At 45.4% G+C, this 23,857-nt stretch overlaps 1 protein-coding gene across 1 annotated transcript in view; it reads left to right on the forward strand.

Moving 5' to 3' along the window:
* The window catches only part of galnt13 (polypeptide N-acetylgalactosaminyltransferase 13), a 107,466-nt gene that overhangs the window by 60,282 nt on the left and 23,327 nt on the right, over positions 1 to 23,857 (forward strand). The window contains exons 4-8 of the mRNA XM_073845698.1: positions 8,269 to 8,435; positions 8,709 to 8,916; positions 11,265 to 11,435; positions 22,449 to 22,566; positions 22,770 to 22,950. Of these exons, the coding sequence (XP_073701799.1) occupies positions 8,269 to 8,435; positions 8,709 to 8,916; positions 11,265 to 11,435; positions 22,449 to 22,566; positions 22,770 to 22,950 (845 nt within the window). The remainder of the gene's footprint in view (positions 1 to 8,268; positions 8,436 to 8,708; positions 8,917 to 11,264; positions 11,436 to 22,448; positions 22,567 to 22,769; positions 22,951 to 23,857) is intronic.

Consider the following 23,857-nt stretch of genomic DNA (forward strand, 5'->3'; position numbering starts at 1 on the left):
AGGCCCCGTTCTGGCCGGATCCTTTAGATCTGATGCCTCTCCTAGACGGCCCTCCTATGGGAATTACCGTCAGGAGGGATCTCCTCTCACAAGTAGAGGGTGCCATCCTGCACCCTCATCTGGAGTTTGAAAGTCATGGGTTTGGTCCCTGAGGGGGCACAATTCCTAGCTTTCGGTCTCTCAACCGAGGTTGCTGAGACCATCCTCCAACTCAGAGCTCCCTCTACGAGGAAAGTGTACACCGGGAAGTGGACCTAGTTTGTTCTTTAAGTGCATACAGCACCCAGTTCACTGCCCAGTAGTCTCAGTGCTGGACCTCTTGCAAGCCCGCCTCACGGCCGGTAAAGCACATTTATTGCCGAAGGGCTACGTGGCGTCCTTCGTTGCTTTCCATACTCCCTTCGGTACTATCTCCCTCAGGAGACTTCCCCCGGTGTCATGCTTCCTCTATGGTGCGCTGAGGCTGGGGCCTTTGGTGCACTCACCACGCTACGGTGCTGTATATCCTTGTCGAGCCTCCGAGGAGGTTTCGAACAGGCCATGAACTTTTCTTTGCCTTGATTGATCAAACAGTTTGCACCTAATATTAGGGTACTTACCCTAGGTGCCCTTTACAGCACCACAGCCCGTAGTACGCCAGGCCTTCTGTCCTCTCTCTAGGAACCGGAACACTATAAGTTATTTGTATAAGTGTCCAAGTGTGAGCACTGGATGCATACGACCACAGATTTGCTGTGGAGGAAGACAGTTTCTTGTAAGGTTGGTCCCCTTACAAAAGTCTTCCAGCTTCTAGGTAAGCCTATAAGCGGTGATTATGGATGCCATTTTTGCTTTCTCTGAGTCCTCTGTATTCCCTCACTGATGGAACCCAAGGCTCTAAGTTCTCCTGACAGACACCTCTGCAGGTTACTTCAAACGCTGGGAATGATCCACGCCTTTGTTTCTGGGCGCCTTGTGCCTCTTTTTTTATCTTGGGCTACTTTGGCCCTTCTATACGGGTGGGCTGAGGCCCCCCTCTCTATTCTGCCTAACCAGCAGTTATCTACCCGGGCTACTTTCGCCCTTTCCAAGAGTGGGCTGAGGCCGCTCTTTCTACTCGGCAGGCTACTTTCGCCCTTTGCACGAGCTGGCCGAGGCCGCTCGTTCCTGCCTGTGCAGCATTATCTACTCTTGGGCTATTTTCGCCCTCATACCCAGGTGGGCTGAGGCCCCCTCTCTTACCACGGGCTACTTTTGCCCTTTAAACGAGCTGGCTGAGGCCGCTCGTTTCTGCCTGTGCAGCATTATCTACTCTTGGGCTACTTTCGCCCTTATACCCAGGTGGGCTGAGGCCCCCTCTCTTAGCACGGGCTACTTTCACCCTTTACACAAGCTGGCTGAGGCCGCTCGTCCCTGCCTGCGTGGCATTATCTACTCTGGGCTACTTTCGCCCTTCTACCCTGGTGGGCTGAGGCCCCCTCTCTTACCACGGGCTACTTTCGCCCTTTACACTAGCTGGCTGAGGCTGCTCGTCCCTGCCTGCGTGGCATTATCTACTCTGGGCTACTTTCGCCCTTCTACCCTGGTGGGCTGAGGCCCCCTCTCTTACCACGGGCTACTTTCGCCCTCTACTATTGGGCCGAGACCCCTCTCTTACTGCCTGACCAGCAGTTATTAATCTGGGCTACTTTCGCCCTTCCACGAGTAGGCTGAGGCCGCTCGTTCCATTCGGGCTACTTTCGCCCTTCTTATGAGACGGCTAAGGCCGCACTCTCCTGCTTAATAACAGCAATCACTCTGGGCTTCTTTCGCCCTTCCACGAGTAGGCTGAGGCCGCTCGCTTCACTCGGGCTACTTTCGCCCTTTTCGTTCCACCTGCTCCACACAGAGCAGGGCTTTGGAATTCTGGTGGCGTGGGTATATTGTTCCCAAAGCGTATTGACGCAGCTCGACGTTCTCGAAGGGGAACGCCTCGGGTTTCGTATGAAACCCTAGTTCCTCTAGGGAACGAGACGCTGCGTCGCCTACCACAATTCCGGCATCCCTGCAGCGCTCCTGGTGGCAGAAGCTGCCGGCTGCATTCACCGCATGTGCTTTATAGCTTCCTGGTTCCTGACGTCACACGCGCTTCTCTATTGTACTGATTACACACGTGATTCAGAGTGTGGTCACGCTGGAGGCGTTCCCAAAGCATATTGACGCAGCGTCTCGTTCTCTAGAGGAACTAGGGTTTCATACGAAACCCGAGGCGTTTTCTTAGCCTTCTTTTCAATTTGAGATGTTTGCTTATGCTTACGATCAACGGTGGTGATATTGGATAAAAGTAACAAATTATCCGATGCCGATTCTAGACCCGCCAGACGAGCGTGACGCACGGCGAGTGGCATAATGGAGCATTCTGGGCACGGGTCAGTCAATGGCACTCTAAGATGATCCATACCGAGACAAGCAGGACATTGGTGATGTCCATCCATAATATTCATTACATTTGGGCACGTAGAACATTGAAGTGTATCCATGTTAAATCAATACTCACCCTAAAGTTGATAAATCCGGTACACGTTAGTGATTACAGTTTTTTTCTGAATGCTTAAGCGCTAATCGTGATTCTTGTAGCACAATTTCTAAAACTATTAATACGTATAGCAAAACCACTCACTGAGTTTGCAAAACTAAAAGCACAAACACTGCTTTGCACTCAGTTTGCAATTTTGTAACACACACTTTGCAGAACTTTAAACACAACTCACTGCTTACACTCAATTACCAAATTTCCAACACACTCCTAGCAAAATTATACACATGTATGGCTATCAGTAACACTATTTTGTGTTCTGACTTAGTCTTGGTTTAGATGAGTGTGAATAAACACCAATACTTGAAGTTTGGATCCTTGTATGTTTACATGACACTATGACAAAAGTATGACCTCAAATTGACATCTGTACACAGAGAAAGCAAAAAAAGCCAGCTGTGTTTTGTATTCATACCATCAGTGTGCAGTTGGCACATTGTGTGCTTAGTAGATGATGGCTTGTGTTTACTGTTTGATACGAAAACACCATTTTTACGAAGGTGTGAAGAGTTAATCTAGCTGTGTTCACTTTTGCAAGAGAACTACAATGTTTTGATAATTGGGTGAAAGATTTTCTTATTTGTGTGTAGATTTTTGCAAAAATAGCCAATTGTTACAAAAAATGTGCTTAAGCAATCAGAAAAAACTGTAACGTCGCGATCAGGCGCGTATACGCTCTCAGCCAAGGCAGCCAGGGCTTCCGAGTGTATATCGTCACAGAGGCATTCAAACTTGCCGGCATCCAGCAGATTGAAGCCTCTTGCGTGATGTAACCCGTATCTCACGATCGCTGTTGTAGCGAATTTAGCTCAAAAGGGAAATGTATATAAATAATTACAATTAATTTTTATTAATTACCATTATTTATATCAGCCGCCAGTAACTGTAGCGGAATTGAATCACCATCAATTAATCTGTTCGTCTAGCGAACATTCAGGGTAATTTCATATCAACTCCAAGCAATGATATTTTCTTGGCCACAGAAAAATAACATTCTTACAGTATTAATGCATTAGAGCCTGTAGCTTGATCGGAAATCGTAAAGGGACATTAATTTGCAAGGCAGAATCAGAGACTCATGTCATTTGTGCACAAGAGTTTTATTAACTAACGACTAACATATAACTAATCTAAACAAACAAACATACAATCACTCATACAGGGTAGGTTAGGAGGATGGCAAGAACAGTAGAGGAAAAGGGGGGTGAGGCTGAGCGGACCATCTGAAAGAACCATCAGTTTCTAACGCAAAGTGCGGCATGTGATAGCTTACACATAACCTCTGTTTAGTGGAAGAAACTATACTTGCATTCGACCGAGAGTCTCGTGGAGCCTCTGGAGAAGTCCTGGATGGTTCCATTTGATGGCCGGAGTTGAAATTTCTTGAAACTCCAAGGTTGTTCTTGACTCTGTTGAGGTTAGGAGAGGTCTCTCTCCTGTGTAAGCAGTTCTGAGGAACTGCAGGCCCCACTTCAGAGCTGGGTATCCAGAGACGGCCAGGAGTGAAGATAGAGAGATGTCTGATCGTGGTCATTCTCATGATGATAAGTTCCATGGTTGGGTGAAAATGAACTCCAGTGCTGTTAGTCTGACACTGCGGGGTCCTTTTATATTCTAGGAAGAGTCACACCTCTCAAAGTGGACTTGACCAATGAGAGAGGCTGAAATTCCAAGCGGGAGGTTTCGAAATGATGTGGGCTTTTACGACCCTTTGTTTGAGAGCAAGGTATTTTGCATGTGGGTAAATTCATGTAAATCTACTAGGGATTCACGAAACTCTAATATGTTACATGTGTATAAACATATAATATGCATGTCACGTGGGAATAAGGGAGGTCTGGGTCCAAATGCAGGGTGAGTGATTTTAATGAAATGAAAACAAACTAAACAAACAAAAAGGCCAACACGGCAACACTAAACATAAACTGAAACACAAACTGAACAAAACAGGGAACACGGTCTAAGGCCAGGAATCAGGAACACAAATCATACATACAAAACAAAAGACAATGCAGCCATGAAACAGGAGTGAAAAGTGAGAGTTCTTATAGTCCAGATGATTGTGAACAGATGTGGGTGTAATCAGTGCTAATGACAAGACAGATGTGAACGATCAGGGGAGTGCAGTGCAAGGGGAACAGCGGCCTCAGGTGGCTGAGGGAACACAGTCCAGAGTCATGACAGTACCTTCCCTCAAACAAAAAATTTGGAGGGAGGAGGAACGGGGGAAGGTGAATCAGGGGGAGGGATGGCGGGCCAGGCCCGTGCAGCGCAGTCACCGCTGCGTCAGGAACAGAAAGCGCGGTCAGGGTCGCGTCAGGAACAGAGGGCGCGGTCACCGGCGCGTCCGGAACAGAGGGCACGGTCACCGCCACGTCAGGAACAGGGAGCGAGGCCACAGGCGCTTCCGGAACAGAGAGCGCAGTCGCCTCCGTGTCAGGAACAGAGAGCGCAGTCGCCTCCGCGTCAGGAACAGAGAGCGCAGTCGCCTCCGCGTCAGGCGCCGAGATAGCGGTCACCGCCGCGTCCGGAACAGAAAGCGCGGTCAGGGCCGCGTCCGGAACAGAAAGCGCGGTCAGGGCCGCGTCCGGAACAGAAACAGCGGTCGCCTCCGCGTCAGGAACAGAGACAGCAGTCGCCGCCGCGTCAGGAACAGAGATCGTGGTCTCCGGCGCGTCAGGCACAGAGATAGCGGACACCGCCGCGTCAGTAACAGAGGGCGTGGTCACCTGCGCGTCAGGAACGGAGATAGCGGACAACACCGCCACGTCCGGAACAGAGAGCACGGTCACGGCCACCTCAGGCACGGAGATAGCGGACACCGCCGCATCAGGCACGGAGATAGCGGACACCGCCGCGTCAGGAACAGAGGGCGTGGTCACCTGCGCGTCAGGAACGGAGACAACGGACACCGCCGTCTCCCCGCGGAAGAGCCTCTCCGCCCCCACCGCAAAGCAGGGACGTATCCGTGCAGTCTCGGCCCTACGAGCGTCCATCTCAGCCAGGCAGGCGTAGATGAACTCAAATCGAGCGGCCGACGCCGCCTCAAAAGACATCCCCCCCGTCTCGGGAACAGAACGGGGGGTAGCCGCCTCCTCGAAAAAAAAAATACTCCCCGCTGGACCCATCTGTGATGGCTGCATTCTGTCACGTGGGAATAAGGGAGGTCTGGGTCCAAATGCAGGGTGAGTGATTTTAATGAAATGAAAACAAACTAAACAAACAAAAAGACCAACACGGCAACACTAAACATAAACTGAAACACAAACTGAACAAAACAGGGAACAAGGCCAGGAATCAGGAACACAAATCATACAAAACAAAAAACAATGCAGCCATGAAACAGGAGTGAAAAGTGAGAGTTCTTATAGTCCAGATGATTGTGAACAGATGTGGGTGTAATCAGTGCTAATGACAAGACAGATGTGAACGATCAGGGGAGTGCAGTGCAAGGGGAACAGCGACCTCAGGTGGCTGAGGGAACACAGTCCAGAGTCATGACAATGCATCATCTTTTAGATCACCAAAATACGAATTCAGAGATACCAAACATGACCGTGTGGTTATACTACATAATATTTCTATCTATATCTATAGTAACACGTGCATAAAAAACATTACACAATACAAAAGACAATATACATAAACCGCACTATTATACACAATGATTTGGGTGTTCATTCATAGGAAGGGTTTTCTATGAATTAGGGAAGAGTCCATTTCAACAGGCCAAATCTTCATCTTTAGGTCTTTCCTAAAGTTGCTGCATACCTTTGGATCGTAAAACTGGTGTTATCAGATAGTCGCCCTGGCAACTGAGCCCTTTGGCCTGTTGGTGCATTTCGGGGGTTGTTTCCAGAACGCCAACCTATAGTTGGCTTGTTGGTTTTAAGGATTTGTTAAATGTAACAAATAACTGTCTGATTGGTCCATACGCTACACTGTGCACCGCGAGATGCGTGTAAATCCAACAATTGTATAAGTGATGTAATCAAGACGAAACAGCTCGTGATATATCCTGAAGATCTCTTCAGCAGCAAGCTGCACAAATTATCGTCACGTTCAATTCAACAAGCGAGAATGAGAAAGAGATCGAGGTGACGTGCTAAGAGGTTATTATAGTTCAAGGCACGTCACTGGTCACGAGGTGACAACTTTATTATTCTCGGTCAAGCGCGAGCGCGAGGAGTATTCCATTAGTGCTTTAGCACTGCCTCTGGCAGTCTGGAGCGAAAGGAAATAGAACTCATTATGAAATAAATGTTTTTCTTTAGTTAACTTTGGCCACTATTATTGGCACCCAATTATTGCAACATTCTTTTTCCAAGATAACAGCTCTGCACCAATGTCTCCAACAATGTCTAATGAGTTTTTTGAGAACACCTGACAAGAGATCAGAGATCATTCCTTCATACAGAATCTCTAGATTCTCCAGAATCTCTCTCTTCCTAGTTTCATGTTGGTTCTGCTTCTCTTTAGTTTCTACAGGGTCGGGACGGGACGGCCATGGTAGAAGCTTCATTCTGTGCTTAGTGACACATTTTTGTGTTGATTTTGATGTTTGTTTTGGATCATCGTCCTGCTGGAAGATCAAACCACGGCCCTTTATAAGATTATCAACAGAGGCAGTCAGATTTTGATTTTTTTATCTGCTGGTATTTAGAATCCATGAAACCATGTATCTAAACAAGATGTCCAGGTCCTCCGGCAGAAAACTAGGCCTACAACATTAAAAACCATGGGCATGGGGTACTTTTTATCTCTGTCTGCACCAAAACCATCTGGATTGTTAGCTGCCAAAAAGCTCATTTTTAGTTTCATCTGACCATAGAAGCCAGTCCTGTTTGAAGTTCCAATCATGTCTGACAACTGAATATGCTGGAGTTTGTTTTTGGATGAGCCAGGAAGATTTTTCTTGAAACCCTCCCGAACATGTGGTAATGTAGGGGCTGTTTGATAATTTTATTTTAGGCTTTCTGACCCCAAGACACAGCTAATCTCTGCAATTCTCCAGATGTGATCCTTGGAGAGTCTTTGGCCACTCAAACTCTCCTCCTATCGTGCATTAGGATGATATAGACACATGTCGTCTTCCAGGTAAACTTGTAACATCTTTAGTTGATTGGAACTTCTTAATTATCGCCCTGATGATGGAAATGGGGATGTTCAACGATTTAGCTCTTTTCTTACAGCCACTTTCTATTTTGTGAAGGTCAACAAACTTGTTCTGCACATCAGAACAATGTTCTTTGGTTTTACTCATTGTGATGGATGATTAAGGGAATTTGGCCTTTGTGTTCCTCATATTTATAATCGTGTGGAACAGGAAGTCATGGCTGCACAATTTCATGCTCCTAGTCACCCTGGTGCTAAAAAAATGTAAATACGAATAGGAATATACTTTAGAGATATTTTTATAAAGTAAATATCAAAATCTTGTGATTGTTTAAAGTGTTGCAAAATGTAATCTATATTATTGTCCTGCTCTAATGTACTAAATGTGACTATATGTTATGAAGATATTACAGTATTATAAACATGAACATCATGGTTCTCTGCAAAGCTGCTTTGAAACACTTCTGTGTATTGTGAAAAGTGCTATACAAATGAAAAGTATTTGACTCTGTCTAAAAATCATTTGTTTTGGCATTTTTTTTTTTTTTTTTTTTTTTACAATTTTTATGATATAAACTCTGTTCTTATGTGTTCCTCAGCTGTAAAACGAAGACATACCCTGATGACCTTCCAAACACCAGCATTGTGATCGTGTTTCATAATGAAGCCTGGAGTACACTTCTAAGAACCGTACACAGTGCAATAAACCGCTCGCCCAGGCACCTGCTGCTCGAGATACTTCTGGTGGATGATGCCAGCGAGAGAGGTCCTAATCACATAATTTCAATAACTAATCATTTTAATTATTTCCATGTTAAGTTAATTCCTTCAGTATTGCAATGTCAAAATATCTCCAGTCTCATCGTTTATGTGTATGTTGGCAGTATATTTTCTCTGAAGTTTTTAGTCCATAAATGACATTCACCTTTTTAGAGAGTGAAGTGGGGAAACATTAAGATGTGTGTAATATAAAGCTGGCCACCATTATCTAATCTGTGTAGATGACCCCTGTTTTTATTGACTGATTGATGGATTACAGATTTTCTAAAGAAAAAATTAGAGGACTATGTTGTGACTCTGGAGGTTCCAGTTCGAATTTTGAGGATGGAACAGCGATCTGGTTTGATTCGAGCACGGCTAAGAGGGGCGGCAGCTACGCGAGGACAGGTCATCACCTTCCTGGACGCCCACTGTGAGTGCACTATAGGGTGGCTAGAGCCACTGCTGGCCCGCATCAAAGAGGACAGGTGAGTGTGCTTGACTGTCTGTAGACAGTATATTCCTGAGCCCCAAACTTTACATTTTATAGACTTGTGAATGTTTACAAGACAAGTTATTTTTGCTTTTACTTTTCTCATGGTTTTTACCATAAGAAGAACTAAATATAGTACTCTGCAAAATATGTTTACAATAAATTCATGGTCAGAAAGAATATACTGTATAGAGCAATGGTTCTGCCTTTTGAATCCAAGGTCCCCTATTGTCAAACACAATATTCTAAGACTGGTATTATGATTTTATTTACACTAGTTAGCATTTACCCTAATTATAGAAAATTAAATTGTTAAAGTAACTTAATCCCATCATTCCAGAGTTTACACTTTTTATTATCATTTATTTTATTTACTTGGCTTTTTCAGTTATTCAGGATTATAGGACTTTTTTTTAATTCAATTATAAAGTTTACCAAAACTGTGAAACCCTGGTTCTTCAATAAAAATGGCAGTAGTTGAGGGAATGGATTACAAGAAAAATATTATGTCAGCCTGCATCTGGATTTTTAGCTATTTTTATCTTATTTTAAAGTTTGCTTCATTTTAAATCATTTTAAGCCATCCTGGTTTTTTAAGCCAACTGCATCACTACCAAGATACTTACACATGCAGTGGTGATGTTGTCTGTGGTTTAATGTAGCAAAATTTGGGAAAGTGTTTGGGTAAATGTTTAGATGTTTATTTGAAATTGTACAGAAACTGTCATGATCTGGGCTGTGGGGCTCCACTCAGCCACCTGAGGTCGCTGTTTTCCCTTCCCTGCACTACACATCCCTAATTGTACACTCCTGTCTAGTCATTAGCACTGATTACACTCACATCTGTCCACAATTATCTGGTCTATAAGAACACTCATTTCCCACTACTCATCCTGGCTGCATTGTTTCCTGTATGCTGTCTTCGGTATCGTATGCCTGTCTCTGTGTTTCTGAACCCGTGATCTTGTCGTGTTGTGCCGTGTTGGCCTTTTGGTTTTGTTTGTTTGTGTTTTGTTTTATTAAATAATTCTTCCCCTGCATTTGGACCCTGACCTTTGTTGAAACGTGACAGAAACATTTACTATTAAATTAAAGCCAGTAATCAAGCATACATTCTACTGCTTATTTACCTTGCTTGGAATACTTTTCCAGTTGCTTTGGTTCATGGTTTCTCAAAGTGTAATCCTGTTACTCGTCAGTAAGTGTGACGTGTCCTCCATTTGTAAAGGGATCTTTATTACGTTCACACAGATTCAGGTACAGAACACAGATTGGGACTTACATTACTAAGAATATCTTGTTACTCTTACAAGCACACTCACGTTCTTAGTCTCGATCAGCTTCATGTTCAGGTGCATCTGTGCTTTGATACAGGAACCCTATCTGTGAGAGCATGTGCTTTATGCTGTATCCTTTAAGGATTTTTATTCCACCGTCTAGCTGAATCAAGGAGCAGTAAGGGATATGTTGGTCATATGGGTGTGTATAGCATTATGCAGTCCATGTATTGAGTTTGCATTGATCAGAATCAGTCTAGTGGTGCTGAAGCTAGAGGTGTTTATCCAATTAAGATTCTGGAAGCATGAGCTATATTGTGGACTGTTTCTATTTGGAAATGTGTCTAGGTATTTTTTGATACAGGATAGTATCAAAGGATAATGTCTAGGGTGTTATTGCAAAATAAACCCAGACAGGTTGACCTGATCCACAGCCATTTTGGACTGTTATACAGTTAAAAGAGGTGTTAGTGTTTGAACTAGCTAAAGCTTCCAGTTTAAACCTAAATTAACCTGAATCCAGGATCTTAGGGTGGTGTGACCATTTGACGTGCTCTCTGCATTTGTAAGAAAAAAACACCCCCTCACTTTTTTATTGTACAAGTTTGTTCACATTGTGTTTTTCTTTGGACAATGTGTATGTATAAATCTTTACAATTCAAAGAGACAAAATAAAATATATGTAACCTGGACATGACATGCGCTATATCCAACATTCAGAGATGTCACAATGAGTTCAAAGCGGCCAAAAATTATCTGTTGCTTTCCTGAACGATAGAATAGAATAGGAAAAATAGATTACATTAGACATGCTCCCATTCACTTCTGAAGTGAGTCTTAAAGTAAACTAAAGAGCATGTATTTTATTTGGCAGAGAGTTTTTAACTATTCTCTTGTTTCCCTCCATTTTTTTTCTTAGATTTCTCATGTTTTGTTTGTAATAATCATTTGTATATGGCTGTAATTTAATATTTAAAGAAAAATAAGTAATTATTGTCAAAATACCCTATTTTCCACTGCAACACTTGGGTGAAGGTGAATGGGTTATTTTTGTTTGTCATTCTAGGAGGGCTGTGGTCTGTCCAATCATTGATGTCATCAGTGATGAGACATTCGAGTACATGGCCGGCTCAGATATGACCTATGGGGGATTCAACTGGAAACTCAACTTCAGATGGTATCCAGTTCCTCAGAGAGAGATGGACCGACGCAAGGGGGACAGAACCCTTCCTGTTAGGTAATAAAATTCGAGTTTTATTTAAATTTTTGATGTAAATGATGTACAGTATTCTGGTTATTATTCACAACTGGCATTGAGAATGACCCATGAAATCTGTGCTATATTGTTTCCTTCAAACACACACCATTTATTACAATAGTAAAGACAAAGAGCCTTCATTCCACATCATTCAAATCCTTCACATACTGGCTGATTTTTCTTGGTTAATTGAGCAGACAGCATGTGATGTAGGTGGCACAATGGTTTAGTTGTTGTCACTGCAGGATTGCCAGTTACATTATCCTTAAACAAGATGTGAATATCACATCTGATATAGTCAACTCTTTAAAGGGGTCCTATTATGCTTTTTCACTTCATGTAAACACAAGCATTGAGTGAAGTCATTGGTGGCCGTGTCGGATTTATTCATCATACAGTGTAGATAGCTTCACTAGCCTTATGCAATCTGAGTTGTATTAAAAATTATCCTGGCACTCCCAAGCTTTAGAACGGCATAGAAAAGTGTTTCTCTCCATCAGTCCAAAACAAGTCCAATAAAGTGGGGGTCAATAAAAGCCTCCTATGGCGAGCCGATGTGTTTTTGTAAGAAAAAAATCCATATTTAAAACGTAAGAATCCCTTTAGTCTAGCTTGCGCTAACAGTTGTACAGGGGACTTGCTGCTTTGGGAAGAGGGTGTGACAGGACTGAAATGCCATCTAAGCTGTTCACCAATCTCAACGCAGGGGGACAGCTAACCAATCACAACACACTTTTTTTTTTTTTTTTTCGTAAAGCGGGCCTTCATCAAACCCAGAACTAATCGAGCCATTTGTGCCAGGCTGGGCAGAAAGCTATTGTAATGTTAATTATGTGAAAAATAATGTGTTTTTCGAATCACCAAGCATAAGAGAATGTTCTATAGAACCCTTAAAACAAAATAAAGACTTTGTTAAAGAGAACAATTTGACCCCTTTAAACCAGTTCTTTCATTAGCCTGATAATTTTTTATTAAAGAATGTTTTAAACTGAACTAGTTTTACTTTTCATATGCCTTTCAAACATGATATGCAAAAGCCAACATTCGTCAGTATAAAAAACAAAAGGCTTGTAAATTGGATCTTAAAACATCCAGATATGTTGTGTTTTACACAGTTATATTTTTAATCACAACTCACAAATGCAACCAAAATAACAACGACAAAACCTTTAGTCATCCATGAGATCATCAGTCATCTGATGACAGCTCATCATTGGCTTCTTCAATGGGACAAGAAAAGACAGAAGTCAAGTCTGTCAGTTTTCAGTTTTCTCTAAAATGTGCACATCCATCTAGTATATAAATTAGATTATAAGCAACAAAATGAGATATCTTATTTTTATTTTTTGCTGAAAAAAGAAAAAAACATTTATGCAGACAAATATATATAAATATATATCTATACAAAAAGATTACATATCTGTGAGTGGGAAAAGTATGTGAATCTTTGCTTTCAGTATCTAGTGTGACCCTCTTTTGCAGCAATAACTGCAGCTAAATGTTTCATGTAACTGCTAAGTTTATTATTAGAATTTGTAGGGTCTGGACCAATCAAACACACAATTGTGCATTAGAGTATTAAAAAAATCACAGACCCCTCCTTTACCCAGTCCTCAACTGTAGGCTCCGGCAAGTCTCAGAATGGCCCATAAGGCCCCCGGTTGCTATAGTGACCAGGACACCTCCGCCAGACCAGATAAACTTTACGACGCCAAAGTATGTGAATCGCAACTCCCCCAACCAACTCTCTCTTAAAATTGACTGCAATGGTAACTTACTTTGTTCATCAATTCTTTAACAAACCTTCCTAGGAATGAACAAACCAACCCTCAAGTCAGTGTCTATTTTATTGTGGTTTGGGTATCTTGTCTTTTGATATTGTGTAATGTTTTTTATGCATGTGTTACTATAGATATGGATGGATGTGTTGTGCGGTGTAACCACATGGTAATGTTTGGTATCTCTGAATTCGTATTTTGATGGTCTAAAGGATGATGTATATTATATGGCGATACACATTTAACATATTATAGTTTCATGAATCCCTAGTAGAAAGTACTTTGCTCTCAAGACAAAGGATCGTAAAAGCCCACTTTATAGCCAAACCTCCCGCTTGGAATTTCATCCTCTCTCATTGGTCAAGCCCACCCTAAGAGGCGTGACTTGCCAAGATGTTAAAGGGCCCACACACAGTTCCGCCCTCTCTCTTCTTTTTTCTACTGGACTGAACACGACATGCCGCCACCTCCCCCATATCCATGGGGGAGGGGGGGGGGCGGTAAGGAGATGAGGCCTAAGTTACTTGGAAACTCAAGGAACTCTCAAGGAACTGGAAAAGGACTTTCCAAACTGAACACATACGGAGCCAATGCACAATAAAAGGAGCTTGCAAGTATCCGTTTCTTTCTACAAACGTAGATAGCGTTTAAGGCGTTTTATAAAAAACGATTTCAGGTTGTTCAGAACCGTTCATTCCTGTACCATGAAACTCTCTCTCACTCTCTTTTCTCTCTCATACTCTCTCTCTCACGCGTTCTTTGTCTATTTGTGTTTTATGTACGTTTGTCTATGTGCGATCGTTTGTAAGTAGAATAGTTTAATAAACAACCATATATTCACATATAATGATTCTCTGTGCTGAATGCTTACATTACAAAAGTCACTTAAACTGTTTCGATCTCATATTGCTACCTTAAGCCCTATTTTGTTCAATTGTTTTAACTCCCTTCTGATTAGTAAAACACGTTGCCGTGACGACGAGCCAACGTCAGAGTAATGGGTATCACTGAAGAATTTGCTGGACAAAGAAACAAGTCGATATCATCATTACTGTTACTGATCAGAAGCTGGAAATTGCGTATATTTAATGATGATTATTATACACAATTTCCTGTGAGTTAAACTACTTTCCCTGACTGAAATGTATGTTTTAAATAACTCATTTCATCCTATTCATTGGTCAAAAAAGACCTGGTGGAGAACACATGTGAAGTAAGAAACACTTGTACACACATGTTGATCAATTTGAAATTCTTTGAGCTAATGACATTCTCTACAAATTTTAGCTCATTCCTCAGTGCAGAACCACTTCAGCTTCAGTACCACTTTCTCCCATGAACTGCTTGCTTCCAGTTTTTCCACAACTTTTCAATTTGATTAAGTTCTGGACTTTGACTCTTCCATTCCAAAACAATAACTTTGTTTGTTTAACCCTTTTTTTTGGTAGAACGACTTTTGTGCTTGGGGTCGTTGTCTTACTGCATAAGCCACTTTCTCTTGATTCAGTTCTCGGACAGATGTCTTGACATTTTTCTTTAGAATTTGCTGATATAATTCAGAATTCATTGTTTCATCAGTCTTATCCATCCATTAAACCTTTATCCAATAGTCCTCTGGCTTGTCCACGTTATCTTTTTTTTTTTTTTCTTTTTGGAGAGCAGCTGCTTTCTTCTTCTGCTATGTACACTATGACTGTTTAGTGTTCTCCTGATGGTGGAGTCATGAACATTGACATTAGCCAATGTGAGAAAGCTTGCTTGCTTTTGGAGTGATTTTTTGTTGAGCGACCACTCCAGGGGAGGGTAAGAGTGATCTTGAATTTCCTCCATTTGGACACAATCTGTCTGACTGTATGTTTGTGGAGTCCAAACTCTTTAGAGATTGTTTTGTAACCTTTTCCAGTCATGAGCAGCAACAACTCTTTTTCTGAGGTCCTCAGAGATCTTTACTTCCACAAATATGATCAGACTTTGATAGATTCCTGTTCTTTAAATAAAACAGGGCACACACTAACACCTGATCTCACTGTTTGAAAACACCTCTGAACAGATGGACTCTAATTTTACCTTCAAATTATATGATAATCCTAAAGATTTCATCTCATTTGTTTGCGTTGGTTCTCTTTGTCAACTTTTGTGAAAAAACTGATAATCTTTTGATTTATATTTATGCAGAAATATAGACAATTCTAGAGGGTTTACAAGGCTTCAGCACATCCCCCAAACCATGACACTTCCTCTCCACCTTTCACTAACTTCTTTACATCTTTGGGCTTCAGTCTCACCCCATTTTGATGCCAAACTAAATGTTCCCTTCCGGGAACTCGAGCCGCGTCATAGAACGCTATGGGGAACGCCATTGGCGGGCAGCACTCTGAATCATGTCTACAACCAATGAATGACGGGGGTGACGTCACAGGCGCGGTGACGTCATCGACCAGGAAGTATAAAGCACGTGCGTTTGACGCCCGCGGCAGCTTTTGTCATTCAGCGAGAGCGCTCTGTGTCTGTCTGTCTCGAAGTCATTGCTGTTTTTCGTGCCCAGTTTGGTACACTTTTATTTGAGCAATGGCTTCATCACAACCTAAGCAAAATAAAAAAGAGAGTTTGGTGGTGGTTAAGCGCCCGCATAGGCAGTGTGTCCCTCCCTGCCAACGCTTCATTGTTGGTGGGGATACACACAGCCTATGTGTGGTCTGCTTGGGAGCGGAGCACGCACAGTCAGCCCTCGAAAATGCTGGCTGTCCGCACTGTGAACGCCTTCCGGTGCGGGTGCTTCGCTCCCGGAAAGCCCTCTTTGCGGAGGGGGCTTTCACCAGCGTTCCCCGCGGGTCTGGCCCCGCTTCCGTCGAGGCGGAGCGGCGGCTGCACTCGTGGGGTTCGCAGCTCGATCTGCTGGAGGGATTGGAGACGGGTGACCCCCTATCTCCGCCCTCACTCAGTGGATCGAGCGACCTCCTCCTGGATGTGGAAGCCCGCACTGCGGTTTCTTCCCCCCGGGAGGAGGCTCCAGAGTTTTTCCTCTCTTCCTCCGAGGAGGTTGAGATGGAAAGCCTGGATGAGCCACAACCGCCACCACGGTCGCCTCACTATGAGGAGCTCGTTGAGGTGCTGACAAACGCGGTAGCCAAATTAAACATCTCTTGGCCCGCGGAAGAATATCATGAGCCGCAGAGAAGCCGACTAGATGATCGCTTCCTGCGGACCAAGTCAGCACCTCACAGACGGAGCCTGCCATTCTTCCCCGATCTCCATAAAGAGCTAGCGAGATCGTGGGAGAAGCCGTACTCCTTCCGCCTGTTCTCCCCCGCTGAAAATTATGGTAATGTGGGGGGTGCACAGGAGTACGGCTACAGGACGATGCCACGGGTTGAGCAGACGCTTGCGGGCTATCTCTCACCCGGCTCGGCGTCGTCCTTAAAGGCTCCGTCCTTGCCCACCAAGCCCCTTAAAGTTAAAGTTAAAGCTCTCCGCGCCACCAAGGAGACCGCCCGCGCTGTGGGGCGGTCTATGGCAGCCCTGGTGGCCGCGGAGAGGCATCTCTGGCTGACCCTTTCCGAAGTCAAAGAGAAGGACAGGGTCACGCTCCTGGACGCCCCCCTGCAACCTTCTGGCCTCTTTGGTGCTTCGGTTGACACCGTTGTCGCCAGGCACCAGGAGGCCCGCAAGCAGGCGGCGGCGTTCAGGACATTCCTCCCTCGCCGCGTGTTCTCCTCTGAGGCTGCTGCACGGGGGCAGCCTCAGCCGTGCACGAGCTCCCATAGAGAGGCGCAGAAACAGCGTTGCCGCCCGCGCTCCTCCAGCTATGCCTAGGGGACCCGGAAAGCAACGCTCTAAGTCGGGGGCTTCCAAGAAAAAGAGGCAAGACCTGAGGGTCGTCCTCCAATAAGTCCTCGGCTAAACGGCCCTGACGGTTTTGGCTCAGGGTCGTTGAGGGCAGCCCCTCTCGAGGGGGTTTGCACCGTACCCAAGGGTGCGGGTTTCAAACCCCCTCGGGGCCCTCAGGAGATTTGTCAGCTAACCCTGCCAGTGTTACAGGGCGCGGCGATCTCCCGCGAACATCCTCTAGCTGTTCCGCCCGGAAACGTAGCGGCCCTGGAGAGTTTGCAGCCCCCGCGGGGGTCTTCAGAGGAGCTAGTTCAGGAGCTTCCTGCCAGCTCGCTGTTACAGGTCTCCGAGTTATAAATTCCTCGAATAAATCCAGACACCAGTCTCGAGAGGCTGGTTCCCTTAGTAAACTTTCTGGCAGCGTGGAAACTACTGCCAAATGTTTCTATGTGGGTCCTGCGTACTGTAGAGAAAGGTTATGCTATTCAATTCGGCGCCAAGCCGCCACCTTTCAGCGGGGTATTTCCAACTTTAGTAAGCCCCGAGCAGGGTCTGGTAATGGAACAGGAAGTAGAAACTCTTCTGAGGAAGGAGGCCATCGAGGTGGTCCCTCCTCAAGACAGGGAATCCGGGTTCTACAGCCGGTACTTCATTGTTCCGAAGAAGGATGGGGGGCTTCGGCCCATCTTAGATCTCAGGCTTCTAAACCGCTCAGTCAGAAAACTGAAGTTCAGAATGCTTACAGTCAAGCAGGTCGTGTCACAAATCAGGTCCGAGGACTGGTTTGTCACGATAGATCTAAAAGACGCATATTTCCACGTCTCCATCCTTCTTCAACACAGGAAGTTTCTCAGGTTCGCTTTCAGGGGCGAAGCTTACCAATACAGAGTACTTCCTTTCGGCCTAGCTCTCTCTCCCCGAACTTTCACGAAGTGTGTGGATGCTGCGCTGACTCCACTGCGACTCCAGGGCATCCGCATACTCAACTACATAGACGACTGGCTTATCCTAGCCAGTTCGCAGCAGTTAGCGGTTCAGCATCGAGGTGTTGTTCTCGCTCACATGAAAGAGTTGGGGTTGAGACTCAACGCCAAGAAAAGTGTGCTTTCTCCACTACAGAGGACCACTTACTTAGGCGTGGTGTGGGATTCGATCTCGATGCAGGCACGTATGTCTCCTGCCCGGATCGATTCCATACTGACTGCAGTAAATGCGGTAAAGCTAGGCCAGTCACTCACTGTCAAACAGTTTCAAGTACTGTTAGGTCTTATGGCGGCCGCTTCCAACGTGATACCTTTTGGACTGCTGCACATGAGACCACTACAGTGGTGGCTCAGGACCAGGGGTTCTCCCCGAGGGGAAACCCGTTCCGCAAGATCAAGGTCACGCGGCGCTGCCTACGTGCCTTGGCCATGTGGAAGAAACCCTGGTTCCTCTCTCAGGGTCCGGTTCTGGGAGCTCCTTGTCGCCGTGTCACGCTAGCGACAGATGCTTCCCTCACCGGATGGGGGGCGGTCATGAGTGGCCGCTCAGCCCAAGGCCTGTGGAGCGATCACCATCTCTCCTGGCACATAAATCGCCTAGAGATGCTGGCTGTATTCCAGGCTCTGAAGAGTTTTCTCCCAGACCTAAGAAACCGTCACGTGCTGGTCCGTACAGACAGCACAGCGGTGGTTTATTACATAAACCATCAAGGAGGACTCCGCTCACGCCCCTTATACAAGCTGGCGTACCGGATACTCCTTTGGTCTCAAGAGAAACTCCTCTCCCTGAGAGCAGTCCATATTCCTGGACATCTGAATGTGGGAGCAGACGTCCTGTCGAGGCAGGGGCCGAGGCCCGGGGGAATGGATGCTTCACCCAGAGGTGGTGAAGCAGATCTGGAGAGTGTTTGGCCAGGCACAGGTGGACCTTTTCGCGACTCGAGAGACATCGCAATGTCCCCTCTGGTACTCTCTAGTTCCTCCAGCTCCACTGGGGCTGGATGTCATGGTACAGACGTGGCCGAGGCTTCGTCTGTACGCTTTTCCCCCGATCGCTCTGCTCCCGGGAGTTCTGGAAAGGGTCCGCCGGTTTCAAGTACGGCTGTTACTAGTAGCCCCGTACTGGCCGGCCCGAGTGTGGTTTTCGGACCTAATATCTCTCCTCGACGGCTCTCCATGGGAGATTCCCGTCAGGAGGGACCTCCTATCTCAGGCCGGGGGCGCAATCTGCCACCCCCACCCAGAGAAGTGGAGGTTATGGGTGTGGCCCCTGAGGGGGCACAACTCATAGGAGCGGGTCTCTCAACCGAGGTTGTTGAGACCCTTCTCCAATCCAGAGCTCCCTCTACGAGGAAACTGTATGGCCTTAAGTGGAACTTGTTTGTGAGATGGTGCCACGAGCACCACTTAGACCCAGTTAACTGCCCGGTTGGTACAGTCCTGGAGTTTCTACAATCTCGCCTTTCCGCAGGGCTAGCTCACTCCACCCTGAAGGTTTACGTGGTGACTATAAGTGCCTACCACGCCCCTCAAGGTGGTCTCTCAGTGGGCCGAGATCCCTTGGTCATCCGTTTCCTCCACGGTGCACTCAGGTTGAGGCCTCGAGTGACACCCAGGGTTCCCACGTGGGACCTGGCTGTGGTACTAGAAGCTCTATGCAAGCCTCCATTCGAGCCCATAGAGGAGTCTACAGATCGCATACTCACTATCAAGACAGCGCTTCTGTTAGCACTCACCTCTCTCAAGAGAGTTGGGGACCTGCAGGCCCTTTCGGTGGCCCCTTCTCATTTAGAGTTTGCTCCAGGGATGGCCAAAGCCTTTCTTTACCCTAGAGTCGGGTACGTCCCGAAGGTCCCCTCCCTAGCGCCACAGCTGATAATGCAACAAGCGTTTTATCCTCCTCCATTTTCGGAGCCGGATCACAGGAAGCTTAACTGCATGTGCCCAGTCAGAGCTTTAGACGCCTACGTCCACAGAGCTGCCACGTGGCGTAGAACAGAACAACTGTTTGTCTGTTACGGCCCCCCAAAGAGGGGGGGCCCGGCTTCAAAGCCTACTATTAGTAGATGGATCATCGATGCCATTACTACTGCTCATGAGTCCTCTGGTCTCCCTTCTCCCTTGGGACTCAAGGCTCACTCCACTCGAGGTCTGTCTGCCTCGAGAGCTCTGACGGCAGGTGTCCCTATCCAGGACATCTGCAATGCTGCGGGTTGGTCCTCGCCCCTGACATTCGTCAGGTACTATGAACTTGACCTCAGAGCCGCTCCAGGCTCCGCTGTCCTCTCGACTTAGCGAGACTAGGTCCGGAGAGTCAGCCACCTCCCTAGCCAGGAGGAGACTTCTCAAGGCGCATTCTTTCTGTGGAAAGAAGAGAAGTCACTTTTCGCCACAAAAAGAGATCTACATCCTTCAACCTTTTGTCCGTGGAAAACTAGACAAAAGCTCTCTCAGTCCCTCTTGTCCTGGCAGAACCCCAGACAAAGGACTAAGACTCCTCGTGAGCCCGAGGGCCGAGAAGTACCTCTCGCACTGGCTGGCGAACCAGGCAGAGGTCCACTTGTTCTCGTGTGCCTGAGGGCCGAGAACTATACAGCCCTCTTGTCCGCAGAATGCTAGACAATGGCTTAATTCTCCTCGTGTTCTGGCGCAGGATGCTACCAGACCGAGTGTATTTCGGTCCCTCTGGTTTCTGGCCTTTCCCAGACCAAGGACTAAGACTCCTCATCTGCCTGAGGGCCGAGGAGTGCCTCATGCACTGGCTGGCTACCAGGCAGAGGCCCCTACTGTCTTCCCCGTGTGCCCGAGGGCCGGGGATTGCAGTGCCCTCTTGTCCGCGTAATGCTAGACAATGGCTTATTCCCTCGCGTCCTGGCGTAGCTCCAGGCCGAGCCTTGGATCCCTCTTGTTCTGGCTGAACCCCCAGACAAAGGATCACCCTCTCCTCGTGTGCCTGCGGGCCGAGGAGCACTCTTGAGGTCAAGTTCACTGTCCTCGTGGGTCTACGGACCAAGGACTACCTACACCATCTGTCCGCGGAATGCTAGACAGTGGTCATTCGGTCCCTCTTGTTCTGGCTAACTCCCAGACAAAGGACTAAGACTCTGCGTGTGCCTGAGGGCCGCGGAGTACCTCTCATTCTGGCTGGCGACCAGACAGAGGAAGACTACCATTCCTCGTGTGCCCGAGGGCCGAGGATTACAGGGCCTTCTTGTCTGCGGAATGCTAGACAAGGGCTCTCTCTTTTCCACCCTGGTTGAACAGACACTGCGCAGTGCTTGGAAATTATGGGGGCGTTGGTAGTCTCGTTCCTCATAGCGTTCCATTATGGTCCGAGACGCGGCGTCTCGTTCCCTCAGGGAACTAAGGTTACATACGTAACCCGAGACGTTCCCTTCCGGGAACTCGAGCCGCGTCTCGGACCATAATTCCTGCACCCTGCGGCGCTCGCTTCATTCCTAAAGAGCTGCCGCGGGCGTCAAACGCACGTGCTTTATACTTCCTGGTCGATGACGTCACCGCGCCTGTGACGTCACCCCGTCATTCATTGGTTGTAGACATGATTCAGAGTGCTGCCCGCCAATGGCGTTCCCCATAGCGTTCCATGACGCGGCGTCTCGTTCCCTCAGGGAACTAAGGTTACATACGTAACCCGAGACGTTTTCCATCAGACCCAAATAAATTAAACTTGCTCTCATCATTAAAGTGAACTTTGGACCAGTTCTATTCTCTCTACACAACATGCTCCTCAGCAAAGTTGAGCCTAGCCTTTAGATTCTTTCAGCTGATGAGAAGCTTGGTCACTCAGAGTGCACTTTTAATTTGACTTCTCTTACACATGCCGAGACAGATTCTTACTCTGTTCAGCACTGAACTGGTGAACATACAGTATTTAGCTGCAGTGTTCCCCATTGAGACTCACCATCTTGCATTCTCCGTGAAAATCGGAGAAATGATGCCAGTTAAATAGGGTTTGTCATATAATTAAAGAAATTAGCATCAGGTGCCAGACTAAAACCAGTTACTTGAAGTGTTCTATAATTTTGATCAGAGTTCTTTTTCAAATATCTCATTTATTTTTTGTGCTTCACAATAGAAAAAAACAAAACCTTCTACTCCGGTTAGGTAACTTTAAATAGGACTAAGCAGTGGCCTTGAAATTAAGGAAATTGTAGGTTTTTTTTTTTTTACACATTGCATATATACATCATATTGGTAGTCATTTGATTGATATATATCGACCCTTATCGATGCATCACTACACCCCTATAAGAAGGCTATTGATCAAAGGATTCACTTACAGAGACTACAGTGGTTCACATCACTTAACCTAGCTATTGATGGTTGATACAAACCCTGTCGGATTGTTTAATGCTGAGGTTTTGTTTGAATCTTTTCCTCAGAACTCCCACAATGGCAGGAGGTCTGTTCTCTATTGACAGAACGTATTTTGAAGAGATCGGCACCTATGATTCAGGCATGGACATATGGGGAGGAGAAAATCTTGAGATGTCTTTTAGGGTGAGAGCTTCATTTTATAGTAGTTATAAAAAAGTGGTATTTTAAAACAATACAAAAAATAGCAATGTATATCATATAATGTTAATGTTCTACCATATTATATTCATGAAAACACTCTGGAATGCTCTTTTTATTGTAATTGTATGTGGCCAAGTTTAAAAGGTCCTTGTTGATTCTGATTTTGTTTGTATGTGTGAAAATAGATCTGGCAGTGTGGAGGATCTCTAGAGATAGTCACATGTTCTCATGTAGGACATGTGTTCAGGAAGGCCACACCATACAGCTTCCCTGGTGGAACCGGTCAGGTGATCAACAAGAACAACAGACGATTGGCTGAAGTCTGGATGGATGAGTTCAAAGATTTCTTCTACATCATCTCACCAGGTAATATTTTTCAGGAAATGTGCAATTAACACTTCACCTACTGAGATGGGCCATCACATTATCTTTGGAGCTTTAATTTTGGTTATGACTACTTTCAAGATAATCTTTTTTAACTAAATGTAAAATATAGACAGTTCTTTAACTCTAGTGAACTAGTGAATGCAGAGTATGGCCCTTAAAAGCGGTAACCATGTTCTCAGAGGTCTTCATTAGTGTCACCATGAGGTATGGCTGTCTTTACAGAGATGCAGGGTTTTCTATAAATAGCGTGTTGATTTGCATCTGTGGTCATGGTTGTTCTGAAAGACTGTAATTATCTTATCGTTTGGCCTCCTGGACCATTGCTGTGATCTGTCGTTTGCTTCTTTATCCCTGCACAAATCCAGTTCTCTTCAGGCTTATGCAGACAATAGGAAGTTGTTTGTCTTCCTTTTTGCTCATACCTTTTCTTCCTCTCTTTCACTAGCTCAAGTTAAAGATGCTTGTTAAAAATAAAATTTAACTTTTTAAAAAGAGTCGTTATTTCTTAAAGAATATAATTAAAAAAAAACATACTATAGTGAAATGTAAATGTAATGTTTTCAGACTCCTAATTGCATCTTATTTGTTGAAAATGTGTTATAGTTTTAATTTATATTAAATGTCACATTTGTAAGTTGTGGCAAAACATACATTTTTTGCACACTGGTTACACACATAGTGTGACCATTCCTTCACAAATTCTGTTCCACAACCTTCCCAGTATTTTATCCCTCCTATTTCTACCATGAAACATCAATATTTTATCCCCATTCAACTTTAACAGCCACTACTGTGCCACATCCCCCTAAAACTGTTTTACATCCATCTTGCTCATATTTGCTGATATGGACGTTTTCATGACAGTCCGCAAGTGGTTCTGCTAGCG

Source organism: Garra rufa, chromosome 8, assembly GCF_049309525.1.
Source record: "Garra rufa chromosome 8, GarRuf1.0, whole genome shotgun sequence".
Classification (NCBI taxonomy): Eukaryota; Metazoa; Chordata; class Actinopteri; order Cypriniformes; family Cyprinidae; genus Garra; species Garra rufa.